The 16,865-nt window shown below is 45.7% G+C and overlaps 1 protein-coding gene across 2 annotated transcripts in view; it reads right to left on the bottom strand.

The window, feature by feature from the left end:
* Positions 1-16,865, bottom strand: part of PLXNB1 (plexin B1) — a 38,769-nt gene that overhangs the window by 12,332 nt on the left and 9,572 nt on the right. The window contains exons 6-19 of one of the 2 annotated variants that reach the window (XM_009478938.2): positions 16,308-16,464; positions 13,331-13,439; positions 13,130-13,238; positions 11,651-12,508; positions 11,101-11,226; positions 9,844-9,966; positions 8,760-8,853; positions 8,341-8,507; positions 7,139-7,290; positions 5,118-5,223; positions 3,282-3,418; positions 2,461-2,637; positions 2,098-2,266; positions 717-959 (exon numbers count right to left, since the gene is read on the bottom strand). In XM_009478938.2, the coding sequence (XP_009477213.2) occupies positions 717-959; positions 2,098-2,266; positions 2,461-2,637; positions 3,282-3,418; positions 5,118-5,223; positions 7,139-7,290; positions 8,341-8,507; positions 8,760-8,853; positions 9,844-9,966; positions 11,101-11,226; positions 11,651-12,508; positions 13,130-13,238; positions 13,331-13,439; positions 16,308-16,464 (2,727 nt within the window). The remainder of the gene's footprint in view (positions 1-716; positions 960-2,097; positions 2,267-2,460; positions 2,638-3,281; positions 3,419-5,117; positions 5,224-7,138; positions 7,291-8,340; positions 8,508-8,759; positions 8,854-9,843; positions 9,967-11,100; positions 11,227-11,650; positions 12,509-13,129; positions 13,239-13,330; positions 13,440-16,307; positions 16,465-16,865) is intronic. The other variant, XM_009478939.2, reaches the window with a different exon arrangement.

Here is a 16,865-nt window from a genome sequence, read left to right as displayed (position 1 = left end):
GCATCCTGTTTGTTCTCTTTCAGTCTTCTCAAACTGCCCTACTTCTCCAAGATGCATTCAATACCAATGGCAGCAGTCTAGGCATTTCTAGACTAGTACATCCTCACAATTTTTACTCGTATGTGAAAAAACTGCAAGTGGAGAAAGTGCATCTCCAGCTGCAGCCATTAACTTTATTAATTAGTACTGCACTAGAAGTACCTTTCCATAGAAAAGAAGTACCTCAGAGGTTTTTTTTCTCGCACATACAGAAAATGTTAGCCACTCTGTTCTTCAGTATCATCTTTAAAGAGTGATTTTCCTACTTCCATCTAGGTCTTCCCTACTGCCAGGATTCTTTTACTCCTAAGTTTTTTTCTAGAGGAATCTTAAGAAGTTATGAAAAAGCCAGCAGCTGAGACTAGGATGTGGGGTTTATTTAGTACTAACATATCATATACAAATAGTTTATTAGGATTAAAAATAAAAAAATCACAGAAGTTTCCACAAGCCCTATGAAGCCCTTAATGATGTATGGGCTCAACAGGCTTTTTTGATACACTCTTTTCCCTCTTCCTCTGTACCATTTCTCATAAGCCAAAGTAGATGTGCTATGACAGGTTGTAAGCCTGTCAAATGCTTTAAAACCTTGGATGCTGCACGACACCAGTTTAAAACACTCAGGTTAGAAACAACTTCATACAAGGAACATTATTTCCAGCTAGCTTTTGTGTTACCTCCACAGAGATGACGCTTCCTGGCTTGTGACGATATGGTTTGGCAGGGTCTTCAGCATTCAATGGTTTTAGGATGGGATTGACTTCATAAGAGAAGGGCATTGGATGCAATGAGTTGAAATCAAAGCTCAGATTATCCAGAATAAATTCCAGTTTGATATGGACACTCCGCAACAGCAGGTTAATAGCTGGAGTTTTACACAGGATCAGGTAGGAGGAGTTAACAAGACATGGTTCTTCAAACTAAATGCAAAAGGCAAAAAAGTGTCAGTAGTGAAACACTAATGCTTCTCCTGCAGCTTTGCCATACTTCCCAACCCTGAGCAATCTGGGGCCAGTCTGCATTCCTCTCACCTGGAGCAATGCCAGAGGAACTCTGCTTTGCAGGAAAAATCCAAGATCTGAGGAATTCTCCATGTTCCTCTAAAAAAGGTTTTCATAGCACTGCTTTTGTTGCAAGTGCCTAGGTCTCAGCAGTGGGAATCAGCTCTGATATTCCCCCAGCAGCAAATTCTGGAGAGGCATCAGCTTTAGACCTCCCTGCTCTGACAGAACAGGACCAAAGACCTTCAATGCAAGGCTGAATTCCTAGCCTGAATACTTCTGTGAAAGAAGTGTTCCTTCATCCAGTTAGATATGTTTTAATACTTTTACCAAATGTATAGAGTCAGATTTTTTTTTTTTCTCCTACAGGCACAAATGCCTTCCTAAGAACATGGTTAAAACCAGTTATTATTAATGCATGTGCATCAGGACCATATTCTCCCAGTTTATGCACAGGAAGCCCTCTATCATTTGCACTAATAAGGCATATCCTTCTCGTACTTTGGCTGCCAAACACCCTCTTACCTCTGCAAATTCTGCTGCACACTCTGTGACCTTGATGATCACATCAATACCTCTGTAATGACCCATCTCAGGACACTGGCAGCAGGAGAGCAGAAAACAGTGGTAGAACTGGTAATTTCATTGAACTCTGCCTTTTTTTCTATCTCGGAGTGAAAGAGAGCCCAGGGGCTATAGAGATGGACTGAACTATGCAAAAGGAAGAGCCTGGAACATGGACATGCTGAGCCACACAAGCTCTCTGGCTCAGCTGTAGACTACTTTACCTCCAAACTGCTCCCTGCTGTTTCTGTCCCACATCACAAGTCCTGCACATCTCTAAGCAGAGGCAGACCCAACTCATGGAAATGTCTGTGAAAGTCCTTAACCTCTCAGTCTGGTAGAAAACACTTCCACTTGGCCAAGACTGTTGGTATGATCCAAGCAGATAACAGCAAGCGGGCGGAAAAGCCCTAGGGACAGAAAGTGCACCTCTCCAGCGCAACACATCAACCCTTATGCACCCTCAGCTCCACTGAGCACTTTGCCATGCTACCTGCTGGACACTGCACAGAGCATCCTCAGGGCACTCGGTGTCTGGGATGATTCTGCGCCATCGTCCCAGTCCTCGGCGCCGGCGTTCGGATGGAGAAACTGTAACTCGAATCTTTGGTTTCTGTACAACATCCAAGTTGTATCCATGAACTCTGAGCACTCTCCCTCCACTGAAAGAGAAAAGTAGCTGATCTCACCCACCTGTTATTCATTAGCTCTGTCTTGCCTGTGCTCCCACCCTTCTGCTTATTATTCCTACAAGCCTGTCTGTACTCCAAAGTGCAACTCAACAAACAGATGCCATTGGTGCTGTAGCACCTGCCTCAGCACACAGCCCTGAGGAAGGTGCACTTGGTCTTTCTACCTGAGAAAGCTTTTAGGTGGCTCTGCAAAAGTGATGTTGGGATCCAAAGTATATCTGAAGAGGGATCCTTCCAGTCTCCGCTCTTGGTCCCCATATTTGATAGTGACTGGGAGTTCTGCGGACACATTGCTGGGACTTGTCTGGCATGCCAACTGATCCTCTGTCATCTCAGAGAGGCTTGGAGAGACAGAAGAGAGAACAAGGGATTAACACAATCACTGCAGAGACAGATTTTACAGTACTATGCCTTACTCTTTGTAGACAGTCTGCAAACCTCTTCTGGTATTTTCCTAAATTTAATGCTGAAAGGTCTTGTGCCTTATCTAAGCAAACAATAATTGCTGGGCAGTTGTCAGTGGGCAGCACATGGACAAAAAGCAGGTACAGCCACTGTGCAGATTGAAGAGACTGGATGCATGCTACCAAGGCATGTGCACCTTCTTTCTCATCAGCAGTGCTGTCAGGTATACGTGTCCCAGGATGCAAGAGAACAAAGCAGCTCTTAGTGTTATTCTGCAGGAGCCAACTGCAGTTCCCCATCAGCAAAAGCAGAGCTGCCAGGATGGGGTATAGCCCTGTCAAGAGACATGCAGAACAGAGGCCATGTAGCACTGTTCTCGTCCAAGGGAACATGGGCAGGAATGTAAGATGGTTGAAGTTGCTGCCATGACCCTCAAGGGGAGGATCTCCTGGAACAGAGAGTAGATCAGAGCTCTAACACCCTGTGCAAAGGGCTGAGCCAGGCAGCATCACACCCTGCAGGGCTCTGGGAAGGACTCAGTGCAGTGCATAGCCAGCACATCAGCAGACTCTGATCTTACATGTGGCAAGGGAGGTCTCCAAGCAGGACACTGATCTCACTAGGATGACCAGTCAGCAGCTTTGAGCCCAGAAGGGTAAGGCAGGTTCCTCCCGCTTTGGGGCCCTGAGTTGGAACAATGGATTTCAGCTCTGGGTTCTAGAAGAGATGGGGGAAAAAAAAAAAAAAAAAAAAGAAAAAAAAAGGAGGTGAGTGAGAAGGACCTCAAAATACAAGGCAAGGAAAGAAAACAGCAGAACATGTTCAGTGTCCTCCAGTGCTCTGAAAATAGAAGCTACAGATCCCAATCACAGGCAGGCCTCAGGTAGGCTCCAGCAGCTCCCTTACAGAGCAGAGGCAACAGAGAAGGGATCAATCACACCAGCAAGAACCATGAATTGGGGGACCAGTCTTTCCACAGACTGCAAAAGGCAGATAGATGCTGCAAACAACAGAGCTGTGAGCCTCACACACAAACCCTAGGATTAACAGTTCAAAGGGATTGTTCAGATCAGTAACTGGATTAATAACTCAGGTTGGGAAAAACAAGGTAGCAAATAAATTGTCTGTTTGTCTAGTAGATGAGGAGATTACCGGCAGGGAGCCCTAAGAATTTGTGTTGAGACCTGTGGTGTTAAACATACTTGTAGGTGACCTGGGAAGGGGAAATGAAATGTGATAAATTATTTAAAGCAACAAAAACTTAGTACCACTAAGGAGTTGCAGCAAAATTTAGAGGAACCAGGCAGAGTGGCACAAGTAAGTCACTGCTGATAAATGAAGAGCAAGATACATGAAATAAGGAGCGGGGAGAAAAAAAACCAACCCAACCATATGTGCACAGTTGTAAGTTTCAAAATAACTCCTGCCCATTCAAGAGTGCTTTGGTACCTATAACAACTCTACCAGCTGTAAACACAGATCTCAACAAAAACACACCAAGTGGTAGGAATTACTGTGACAGGAATTAAGAAAAACGATTTTTATACTGCAGTAAAAATTCTTTTTGCACTCGCATCTTGAACATAGTATGCAGTTCTCATCACCCTGCCTCAAAATGGTGATAACAGAACCAAAACCAAGAGAAGAGCAACAAACATAATCCAGCATATAAAATGGTTCTATACAGCCAAAAATGGAATAGCCTAAGACTTTTCAGGCATCTCTTTCCCCTTCCCATGGGAGACGGAGACATGCAACTAGGTACATAACTTGTAAGTTGCACAGCAAGGATGAAAAATAAATAATTGTATCTAAAAACTACTTAAATATTATTTCATAGTTGCTGGGTTTAAGCTATCAAAAAGTTATCAGAAACATGTTTAAAAATAATAGGAAACATTTCTTCATACGATGCATAGTAACTTTGGACTTACTGCCACTCGCTGCTGAAGGTCAGAAGCTAAAAGTGTGTTCAAGCAGCAATTTGCAAATTAATAAAAGGAAAGTCAGAAGTCTTAGTAAGATGTTAAGTCATCAATAAAAAAAATCTCCAAACCAGAAAAGGTACCCTGTATTTTTCCTCTTTCTTTAAGCATTTAATAGTTACCATTGTCAAAAAAAAACAAACCACCCCACACAAACAAAAAAAGCAAAAAAACCAAAACAAAAAACCCCACTAGACTACAGAATCTTTAGTATTACCCAGTACAGCTGTTCTTATAATCTAAAGAGGGGTGGGGGGAAAGAAACAAAACAGAAAACCCCCAAAGAACACCACACAACACAAACACCAGAAAAATCAGATAAAATGCCAGCAGCAAGTGCCTGGTAGAGTCCCATAAGTTCATGTGATAGCCCTTTAGCAGAGATACTGGAAGAACAGGGAGAGATATTAAAGAAGCAATAGTTACGTTACCTGATAGGTGAAAATACGTCCAGAAACTCCACGTCCTCCTCCAGGCACTTCCACCACAATGTGCCCAAATCTCTCTGTCCAGCTCCCACCAGTGACGCATACGATACTGCAGGGCAATCCAAGAACAGTATCACACCGTGGAAGAGCAGATGAGCTGTAGCCATTGCATCATGTCCTAAAACCATCTAGCAACCACAGCTCCCTTCTTTCAGCCTTATCACATGCTCAGAATATACAACTGAACATTGAGAAACATCTTTCAAAGCTGGATTAGGTGCAGTAGAAAAAAGCAGAGGGTGGTTCCAAACAGGCCCATCCTATCCAAGATTATTCTTTCTGGGACAGACAGGATGAAGCCCGCTGTATCACAGACACGCGAAGAGTCCAACTCTGCTATTGTCCAGAGCTGGTAAAATCAGTCACATCTGGAGTGACCCCAGGCTAGCAGTGGTCAACCCACACACTAACACTGTGTCTGATGCAGAAAAACACTCAAGACTGTAGGTTTAGCCAGCACTGGTCTTCAGCCAGTGGCCTCTGGGACCAGCCAGTTCCCCTGATCTGCACCACCCCTTCTTCCCAGCCCCTCTTCCAGCCATAATTTGGTATGGGAGATGCTGACAAGGTGAAAAGTCAGGTTGTACTTAGAACAGGGCAGCAAGGAATCCCATGTTACAGCACTGATTTGCTAACTGAAAACCTACTTTGCAGGAGACTTCCCAGCCTTCCTACACAGGAGGAGATTAACTTTGGCTGGGCCTTTCTCAGGAGTGGGTTCCAGGTTCACAGCTATATCCCCTCACTCAAAAAGGCTCAGGAATTTGAACTTAGGCAGTGCAGTCCCAAGCCAGGACCCTGTGATGCCAGGTGATTTACAGATACAGGCTTTGGTCAAAGACAGTGCTAACCCCAGAAAGATTATGCTCTAATTCTAGGATGAAAACAGAAAGCAGATGGATCCAGACAAACAAGGCACACAGACAGGACAACACTGCTCAACACAGCAGGCCATTTCCCAGCAGGATCTTACCTGGCTCCCAGAGGGAAAGGTGCTACAACTACTGCTACTATGGAATGGAAAAATGGGTTTGTGATAGCTCTGATGAGAGGTTACTCACAATTGCTCTCCTCTTCTCCTGCTGCTTGCTTGGCTCCTCTCCCTCCCTTGTTCAAGGCTCCCACCTACCTGTCCCGCCACAGGCCAACTACACAAATATTCCTTTCTCCTTGCTTCCTAGCTACCCCCCAGTCACACTTCAACACCTGACTACACTGCCTTGTCATATGGTCCTGCCCTGGCCAGACACACCAGCTACCCAGTTCTCTAGCACTGACATTAGCTGGATTCAGCAGGACAGGTCTTTCTGCTTCTCATCCTCCTCCTAGCCACTACTTTTACAAGCATTCTGTGACCTGCCAGGCACTCTTAGCCACCACAAGAGTGGCATAGGGCCCACCAGGACTCGCTGGTCTGTCCCTCGTTGAGAGGGTCCTTTCACTGGGTTTGTTCCTGGGAGGTGCAATGCTGGTTGGCAAGTGAAGAATGACAGTCTAGGGGTGTGCCCACTCAAGCAGAGGCAAGAACCTGTGCCGTACCTCTAACCGCGCATTCCTGTCCTCACCCTCTGTTAACATGGTCAGGATATTTTCCTAGCAGTGACACTTGCACAAGCCATGTCATTTGCTTTATTGAAATCACCCTGTGGCTGGCAGAGACACCCATGAAACTGCATGGTTCCAAGCCTGTGACTCCCTGATCTGTCTGGCCTGTGGGGTCTGTACTGGCAGTGTGGTCGGTATATGGCAGCACTGTTTGGCCATCACCTTGCACACAACCTTATCTCTCTAAAGTCACTGCCTGAGTGACTAATCAGACAGTGACCTTACTCAGGGGCACTCCCTGGGGAATGGGCAAGGCTCAATACCTGCTACAGCAAAGGCAATGACATCTCAGGCTGGTGTCAGCAGCCAAGGGAAAAGCCAGTGCCTGCCTCTGGGAGGAGGTTTCACAGATACTCTACCTGCTAGAGATCTCATACTCTTGAGCATCTACGGCACAGGGAATTCCTGCAACAGTGACAGTTTCTGCAATGTCTTGATGTTTCTGCCCGAGGTTTGAGCCAGTGATGGTGATTCTAGTGCCACCTTCCACTGGTCCAGACAGGGGGTACACCTGCAAAGACATCCGCGCATGTGTAAATGTCACAGTATTTCAGACCTCTACAGTCTGGCAACTGACCTACAGCACAGGGCCCTTCAACTGCCCCATTACAAACTCTGCCTAGTCGGGTCACTGCTATGGATTCCTTTTACTGGCTTGGACTAGTACCAGGTTGCACCCTCACCAGAAGAAAGGCCATAAAGGGCACCACAGTCAGAGCCTTTTTTCCCATACCTCACTGTTGCCAGCGGTCCCCCCCAGAGGTGATAATCCACTATAGACTTCTAAGGCAAGGACTGCCCTGCTTTGCCTTCTCATCAACATGCTGACCACTCCATAGGGCATTTCTGCTGAAGAGTGGGAATGCACAAGCCAATACACATTACTAGTATTGAAGCAGCAAGCACCATTCCCCCCTCAGCATCAGTACGACAGTGAATTGCATGCTGCACAAACGTCAAAGCTCTGTCCCGGAGCAGCATCCAAGATAAACTAAGACAAGATGCAGCACATGGATGTTCTGTGCCACCAGAGGGAGGACAAGCTGACAGCAAAAGGGACACATGGCTACAGACACTTGTCATGTGGCAGTTAGCAAGAAACATTTAAAATAAACAGACAAAAATAATTAATTCCAGTAACCTGTCATGCCTTTCCCATCCTTGCTGTGCTGTTATCATTAGGTTTTGCCCTCCTTTGCCCCAGGCTCAGTTGGGCCAACCTGTTTCAGGGCCTGGCTCGGGACAGTTGGAGGATCCAATCTGTGGACCCTTTCCCAGCTCCTGAATGATTCTGCTCCTTCTGGTGTGCCAGTTTCAGCTTGCATGAGATACAAATGCATCCTTTCCCACCGTTCTCTATCAGCAAACTGAAAGCCCAGCACAAAAGTCTAGCATCCTCACAGCACCAAGGGATCAAAGTAGAATAGAACTTGCTCTTCAGATGGCCAAGGTATTATTGAGCTGTACTGTTTTCACTCTGAGTTCACAGCCCTTTGATTTCAACTGGAGAATGGAGCCCTCCTTGCCCCAGCTGCAGTACACTAGCAAGCAAGGTACTCACAGAGTGAATGAGAGGTGCTGGACACAGGTCTTCTATCTCTTCCTTGCAGGAGCCCCTGAAGATACAGCTGGGGTTGTCACCTCCACACCACACACAGTTGTACTTTGAGTCAGCTGTTTGGCAGCGGCTACAATCAGTGTGTCCCACAGAGCAGTTGTAAAAAGTCACTGCAAAGGAGAAAAATTCAGAGGCATCTGCAAACATCCCCTAGGGCATAGAATAATCCAGCAACTTGGCATCTTGCATAGAACCCTCTCCTCCTCCCTCCCCTGTGACAAGCAACAGAAATAAAGTTGTATGTTTTCCTTAGTTTCCCTGTGGTAGGAATACTACAGATGCAAAAAGCCTCATCTGAGGATTTCTCAATTCTCTTCCACCTCATCTGCTGTCTTTTTGCTGCGGAGGTGTTGCACTCCTACCGTGAAGATCTGCAGCACTGTCCACTCGAAGGTGTCGTCGCCTCTGCACAAACACCACAGCGTTGAATTCAAGTTGAGGCACTGTGTAACTGTACTGCAAAGACAAAGACCATTGAGACAAAGCACTTAATAGAGGCACAAACGAGCCAGCTGAATAGGCAAAAAGCATCAGCATCCATCCTGCATAGTGTGCCAGCACATACAGCCTATACGGGGCTTCCTGTGAATGCAGACAAGGCAGCGTTAGCTGGGGCAGTAGCAGCACAGGCCTGTCCTCACTGGTTCATGTAGTCACAATTCTGCTCTAGAAAGCGTAGCAGGCATTGATTCACTAGGATGAATATTAAAAATAAATGTGTGCTCACAACAATACTTGTCCAAGTTCCTAACTGCATTCCTAAATGGCTAACTCCTATCTACAAGCCACCTGCTCAGAAAACTGCTCAAGCTGGCATTTCTGCAATTTCAGTGGAGCTGAAGATGTAGGATTACAATTGGTCTGCAAGGCTCGTGTGCACAAGAGCCTGTGTTGTTTCTCTCCCCTAACTATATGAGTTTGTGAACTAAAAATTTCACCTCTGCTTGCAAATCTTGCCCTAAATAAAATCTACACATCATCCAGAAATGTACATGGCTGGTTTAATTTTGCCTGTTAATCTTACAATCCACAGGCTAGCTTCCACCACTAAGAACTGGTATTAATAGCATTTTTCTTCTCACAAAAGAACCACCATCACAAAATTCACAATCCAGAGAGCCACAAACAACAGTGCCTCAAGCTAAAGCAGAAGTGGCACTGTCCTGCCAGGTCGCAAGAGTGATGATTCAGAGACAGCATCATCCAGTACTACAGCAAATGCAGTAACAGGTTGTGTGGCTCAGACTGCACGATCTTTCTGCAGATTGAAGATAACAGTACTGCCAGGCAGCAGCATCACAGATGAGGGCCCCATAGCGCTAAATATTCTACGAATATTTTTTGCAAAATATGCTCTTTTCCCCACAGAGCTTGCCCTGCTGTTTTGCTGAGCAAAACCAGCACCAGTGTGAACTCTGGAATAGAGTTCATATTCCAAGCACTCACCTGGTTCATCTGGCAGGTAATATAACAGATTGACTGGTTTGTTTCTTCTCCTTCCACGTAAGCATCCATCACCACTGTCCTCCCCTCCAAATTCAGGACACACTCATAGTCCCACTGCTGGTCCTGCAGAGAAGATACACATGGCACCATTTCTCAACTACACGCAGCTTCCTGCTACATGACATTGTACTCCTGCCTCTCCGGTTCAGTACCTTTTACCATGCCACTTACTGTGCAAGCAGTGTGCTACTCTCATTCCCTTCGTTACGCCAAGTCTATGCTATATTCAAGGGCTCTCTATGCTGTCACTGCCTCCATGTATGAAAGGTAACCCAACACAAAATAAAACACCTAGAAGGGAGCACATGTATGTCAGTGCAGGGAGAGCTCAGCACAGGAAGAGCAATTAAAGAAAAAACAGTGGGACTGTGAAGTTATGCCTGTATGTCTCTGTGAAACACTAGCTTGGAAATGAAGAGTGAAGTACACAGATTAGGGCAGTGCACCTCAAAGAACACTGTGTATTTTTCTTCTCTCTCTCCTGTAAATCTTCCACTGAATTGCTTAGACACTTCCTGTAAAAAAGATGAATATGCATCTGTAACCAGCTCTGCTCCTCTGAGCAGTGCAGTATATCAGGTTTAACATATAAAGTAACAACTAGTCCGTGGGCTGCATGTTCCGAGGCCATTGTTTGTAAAAGGTTACTAAATCAGTCTTCTGTCTTGAGAAGCAAAGAGAATTTTTACCAGAGGCACGCCCAAGAAACATATCTTTCAAGGGTGGTTTTCCCCATTGCAGAAGTTTCAGGTATGACAGGAATAGCCACATCAACATGAGCATGCCAGAAAGGAAAGGAACATGAGCATGCCAGAAAGGAAAGGGAACAGATGACTTATCTTTAGCTTATGGAGACACAAACAATCAGCAGAGATTCAGCAGGAAGTTATTCCAAGAACTACCATCTACAGTGCAACACAGGTGCAATTTAATCCAAGCACATGCAGATCTTCTCCAGCAGGTTGGTGCACACCTGTACTCTCCCTTTCTCTGAGAGACCTCCTAAATAAATCCAGCTATGTAATTCTTTATTCAAAGAAGTAGTTAATTCCTCTAGGTGTTTCTGCAAACAGGAAAAACCTAGGCAGAGCCACAACTGTGCCTTATACGTATTTTTAGCAGTCCAGTGGACAGGTTGCCCAAACAGTGCTCTGCATCAATACAGTTCCTCTGTGCTGATGGTGTTGAGCTGACTACCTGATAGAGGTGGAAGTTCTTTCCCAGCAGGGTTATCTTCCTCGCCACATTGACTGGAAACAGTGAAGATCCCTGGATTCCCTGCACACAGGGACATGCATCTGGACCCCAGCTAAGCTCTTCATTCTGAAAACAAACACAGGTCTTTAGAGAAAGAGACCTCCACGGCTCTGATACAGGGAATCAAAGCCTAACATGTCACAGAGAAACAAGTCCTGTCTGAATGAAGACATGGCTGTGCTTCTTTACCATGAAGTTACAAGAAAGCAGTGCAAGAGCCCAAAGTGGTGAACAGCAGAAAGTTGTGAATATGCTGGACATCACAGCAGCTGCCACCTTCAGGCCAGCAGCATTTCTACAAGACCTGGGAATCTTGCACATTTTTCTTCCTCAGGCTGCCACTTCTCACTCTGCATATTACAGCAGTCAGCTTCTACACTCTCAGAGGGCACAACCTCTCCTGTGTGCTGAAATACTAGACCAGCAATCTGTATGAAAATTTCAAAGTGTTACAGCCTTAGACTGTGAACCCCAAAGCCCAGCAACTTACCTCCTCCCAAAACTCAGGGGCATCATACTGATAATCGAGGTCAGGGTGGAGGATCCTGGGAAAGTCAGGGACATCTCTTTCTGAAGAATCACCATCACCCGACAGAAGAGTAGAAGCAGAGAAGGGAGATGTGTCATTCTCAGCCTGCAGCAAATCTACCCAGTCCTCTGTGTCCTGGAGCTCCGTGCCTTCCTCCAGCAGCCACTCGGGGGGAGCTGATGGTGGGAGCTCTGAAGCAGGCATTTCAGTTCCCAGCAACCTGGGAGAGTCAGAGGCAGCAGGGCCCCCCGGCACCTGGCTGGGGGCTTGGGGAGATGGGATGGCAGATTTCAGCGCCTCTGTGGTAGGAAAAGAACTCGGAGGCCACTTGAAACTGGTAACATGAGGGGAAGGTGTTACCGCTGCTGCAGATGTGTGCAGAGGGCTACCCACTAGAGTGGTGGGCGGGTCGGTGTGCCATGGCTCCTGGGTAGTGGCTGGCCATTCAGCGGGCAAGGTTGCGTGATCCATGTTTTTGGATGGGCTGGTGAGGACAGATGCAGCGGGAGAAGTTGTCTCTGGCACAGTGACAGCAGGTTTATCTGCTGGTGGTGGTAAAGGGGATTCTGTGACAGCCTGGAGAGAGGCTACTTCAGTTGAGAGAGTCACGTATGTATAGCTGAGGGTTTCTGTAGGCTCAGACGTCATATCCAAGGCTGCGGAGAGCGTGACGCGGTTGGGCTCTGTGGGGGGCACAGTGCTCGGTACCACATGCACGGGGGGAGTGATGGGTTTTGTGGCTGCGGTTGAGGCTGTGGTAGAGGACTTGGTGAGGGGAGCTGCTGAAGAAGGAAACACACTTGAGGTTGGGATCTGGGCCTAGAGAAAAACAACATTGTGGGGTGAGAAGAGAGAAAGAAATTAAACAGAATAAAACCCAAGCAGATAAACACTCCATATTACTTCCTGTAGCAGTGTTCACAAGAGGCTGCTTCACCCTCTGGATTTCAGTGAGAGCTACATCTCATGCCTCCTTGTCTTAGGATTAGACTGGGGAATGCTCACAATGCAGAAGATCCAGCAACATTCCCTCTTCCCAGATGCCTGCACTCACCTCCACTCACAGGGAGGCCTGCCTGCCTTCATCCCCCTCAAAACTGCAAGGCCACCAGTGACAGCCACAAACTGGGCATCTGTTCCACCTCCCCACTTGCAGCCTCTCTGCCAGCTTGCTCTTGTCCCTCACTTTGAAAACACAGGCAGGATAACCCCAGGAGAAGGGTGACCTGCTTCATCTGACGGCCCTTCCCCAGAAACCTAGCAAGGCCTTGTAACAGCATGGACACAGAGCCTTCTGTCGCTCCAAGGGCAGGCTTTGCTCCAACGGCTCACCTCCTTGCTTGATGTGACTGACAGCTGCTATGTTACCTGAGATCTGACTCACTGCAACTCGCTGAGGCTGTTACAGCACATAGGACTAGGACTGCATAGGAGACGCACCCTTTCATTGTAGATAATGGTTCCTTCCTCACAGGCTGCTTTGTGGGTGCAGAGGTGCTGCTGGACACACCAGTTACATCCCCAGAGACTGCTCACACACTTCTGGCACCTGGAACAATGATAGAAAAGCTGCTGCTTAGATGACCCAGGAAGACACAGCCCCCTCCCTATAACTACAGACAAGAAAAAGCAGGTGCTCACGGTGCCGATTTCCACAGCAGGGCCACTGCAGCACAGTCATAGAAAGAGAAGTCCACAGAAGCAATGAAGATGTCATGGAAACGCACTACGAGCTTTATGGTGACATGATCTGAAAATGAAAATAAAAATTTCTTAGAATGGAGCAACTGTAAGTCTGCCATACTGTTAAGACACAGCATGCTTTAGGAAAGACACTGCCAAACATGGAGACAGACTTCCTTCCATGCTTCTAGCATCTCAATCACTGGATTATCCTATGGACACTAAAAACAGGCTGGACAAGTTTGTCAGGAGTAGTTTATGACAGCTGTTGCCAACCCATGGGAAGGAAGACTAGTCTGAAGATCCTCCATCTTTACCTGCTATAATTCAACTGTCATCTCTGTATTAGAGGAAGATGTAACATTCCAGGCTCAAAGCCAATTGTCTTCCTTTGTCACCCAAAGGAATAGCCAAACCCTTAAAACTGACATGACCTTCACATACTGCCTTCACCTTGAGAGATATGTTCTATGTCCAGACTAAGAAGTGAGTCAGTGAAGAGGTTTATAAGACTTGTAATCTCACTTGCAATGACTGAAGGCTTATCTGCTTTAAATCCAGGTCTCATGTCAACTACAAGCCTCAGAATAGCCCAGTTCTCTTTGGGAAGAGACTATCACTGTTTTCTGATAGACCAAATAGCTGCAGAGAAGGTCAAAACTTACTGCATCTGATAGCATGAGCCTGAAGGAGATATTTTGCATATGACAGTACTAAACCAGCTAATTAATCTTGTTCTAGACAAATGCCCCCAACCCTAGAGTTGGGTGTTAGTTCTCCAAATAATGGGAACATTTGCATGCTCTGCTCAAGTCCAGGAGATGCCATTTCTCTAAGACAGTTTGCTATACAAATAAGTTACAAGAAGCTTGTCCGTTGTTCCTCTCACAGAATTCAGACCTCTTCTTGCAAGCAAGCTCTATTCACAACAAAATAATTAACATGTCTGGTGAAGGATCAGTCAGGCCTAAGCTGGGTTCCTGACAGGATGACAAGTGAAGCAGTATGCTAGTAAAACAGCTGATAGGGTGTGTATCAAACCCCACAATTAGGGAGCAAATAAGGGTATCATATGCAGCTGGAGGCAGGAGTCACTGCAGTCCTGTCAACTCCCATCACTGTCATAGAGGTGATTGCATTTGGCAGTGGTGGAAAGGCTAACACCTCCCAGGATTTCAGGGTTATGACAGCATATTTATAAATACTCCTTTCTCCAAAAAGGCCATTATTTCCCTTGACTGCCAGCAATGCTGTTCAACAGTACAGAAGATGAGGTCGAGCACTTGCAAACTGAGAGCAAGAGTTTCTGCTATCAACTTGGAGCTCAACAGCTTAAAGTGACAGATGAGCTGGTATGCAACCTTTAAAACAAAGCTGAGAAAAAGGCAAATAATTTAGTGAGCTGAGAAAAGTATAAGTAGGAATAGGAAAGTGCCAGTATCTAAGGCCCTAATGAGACCTCATTTAGAAAAGTGTATGATTCTGGTTACCAGCTTCAAATTCATCTCAGCAGAGCGCAGAAGCCGTGCAAAGAAGGGCTAGCAATACAGTGAAGGAGAGAGGAAGTCTGAGTAACAAAAGAACATGAAGAAAAAGTTGACACAGTTAACATGGCAAAACTTGGTGCTAAGAATGCCTGGCCGTAGTTCACTGAGTGGGAGAAGAGCTGTGGAAGCAAAAGGACAACACAAATAGATCAAATAGACACGAACCATCCATGAGCAAGTTTAGGCTAGAAAAACAGAAGCAACTTGTTAAGCCTCAGAGATGCAATATGAAAGTAACATAGGTAAAGCATCTATGGAGTCTTGAAATAAAAGCAAGACTGACTTACAAAGGAGTCATTAAGAATATCTGAAGCCTGGAATAATGAGAACCAGATTGTGGCTTTATCTACGCTTATTTTTCACAACTGTGCTTAAATTCAGGCCCACATTTACAGAACTAAACAGGGAAGCCAATCCTGCCCACTCTGCCTGTAGTGGCAGCACATGAAGTCCTTTCCCTCTGTCCCTGACCACCCTGAAGGGAGACCTGGTTGGTTTGTTCCAGACTAAAGCAGTGTGAAAGCCAACAGATACAATAATATTGCAAATAATACTGAAAATGAAGGAGTTTGAGATTGAATGAGTGCATTAGCTGGGTTCTGCTGTCGTGTCCATGGAGATTGCTTCAGACCTATTAGCAAGCTGCATACTTGCACGGAAAATCTGTTTAGCCGTTTAGGTGAATCGTGTGGAATGCTTCCCAAGTGGCACCTGCCTTTTACTTCAGATGAACAAGCTCTTTGAAGAGATCAGCTCATCAGAGCTCACACTGACAGGCTGGGTAAAATCCAATGCAAAGGCTATAAACTGAGAACTTTCCAGGTTCTTTAGAGTGGCCAATCAGCAACACTCAGCCAGTTATTGTTCACAGTAATAGAAGGCTGACTATGTATTTTCTGAGGTTATGCCGCATTGCAGATTAATTTCTAACTTTAAGGACTGTGGGTCTCTTCTTGCCTTTCCTTACATGTACTGCCTTCTCCCACTACTATGGGGATTTTGAGAAGGTTTGCATTTTGTTTGATTTAAGTAATAAAGCAGTATTTAAGAGAGCTCTCTTTCCAGATTTATGACAAAGCTGCCAAACCAGCCGCCACTCTAGACTGCATTTCAGATGATATTCAGATTTGCATACAACCCTTCAAGCAGGATCTTCTTTCCAACTACCAGAATTTGGCATTGGAATTTGGCAACAGCCCAAAATAGCACAGGATGTGTGTGACACAAGTAGAAAGCAAACAGATATTATGACAGAATGAAATGAACACCTGCTGACAGACCACATACATTCATGGCTGTTAATCCTGGCAACCTGACGGACCTACAACATACTTTCTCCCAACAATGTTATCAGACCTATCATGCTCTGTTTAAAGCATTTCACTGACCTGCTCCTGTTGGCAAAGCTGGTGCTTGGCTGGGATCTGGAGAAGGACACATGATTCCTGACTCTGTCAGAACTGCTGGGCTTTCATAATCTTCAAAGTAACATGAGTAAAATTCTTCCTCACGCAGAGAAGGTAAGTCCGAGATAGCCAGGAATATCTACCAATTCAATAATATCCAGTAAATAATTTGCCCTCTAACACATTCTTCTTTATTTCATCTAATTTTCTGGTTCTATTTTTTCAAAGAGCCCCATAAAGTAGTTATTTGCATATACACCCATTTTCCTATAATGCCTCCTAGGACTGACTGTTCATTCCTCACCTCTTGCCATTCCCAAACTGAACTTGGCACCCACCAAGCAATTGACAACTTCCCCCTTTGCCCAAGTCTCTAGCAAAAGACAGGTTCTTGCCACCTCCTTACACAATGACAGACTTCAAAACACTGCAGCACCTTCTTAGCTTTTCTGCCAGCTCTCAGATGCCAGACTGAAGCCATAATTTTGGGTAGCAACTTTCAAATCTTCCTGACAGCAAGTGTCAGAAACACTGTGAAAC

This window comes from Pelecanus crispus, chromosome 7 (genome assembly GCF_030463565.1).
Source record: "Pelecanus crispus isolate bPelCri1 chromosome 7, bPelCri1.pri, whole genome shotgun sequence".
Classification (NCBI taxonomy): Eukaryota; Metazoa; Chordata; class Aves; order Pelecaniformes; family Pelecanidae; genus Pelecanus; species Pelecanus crispus.
Note: the sequence above shows the minus strand (reverse complement) of the source record. Positions and strands in the feature narration are given on the sequence as shown.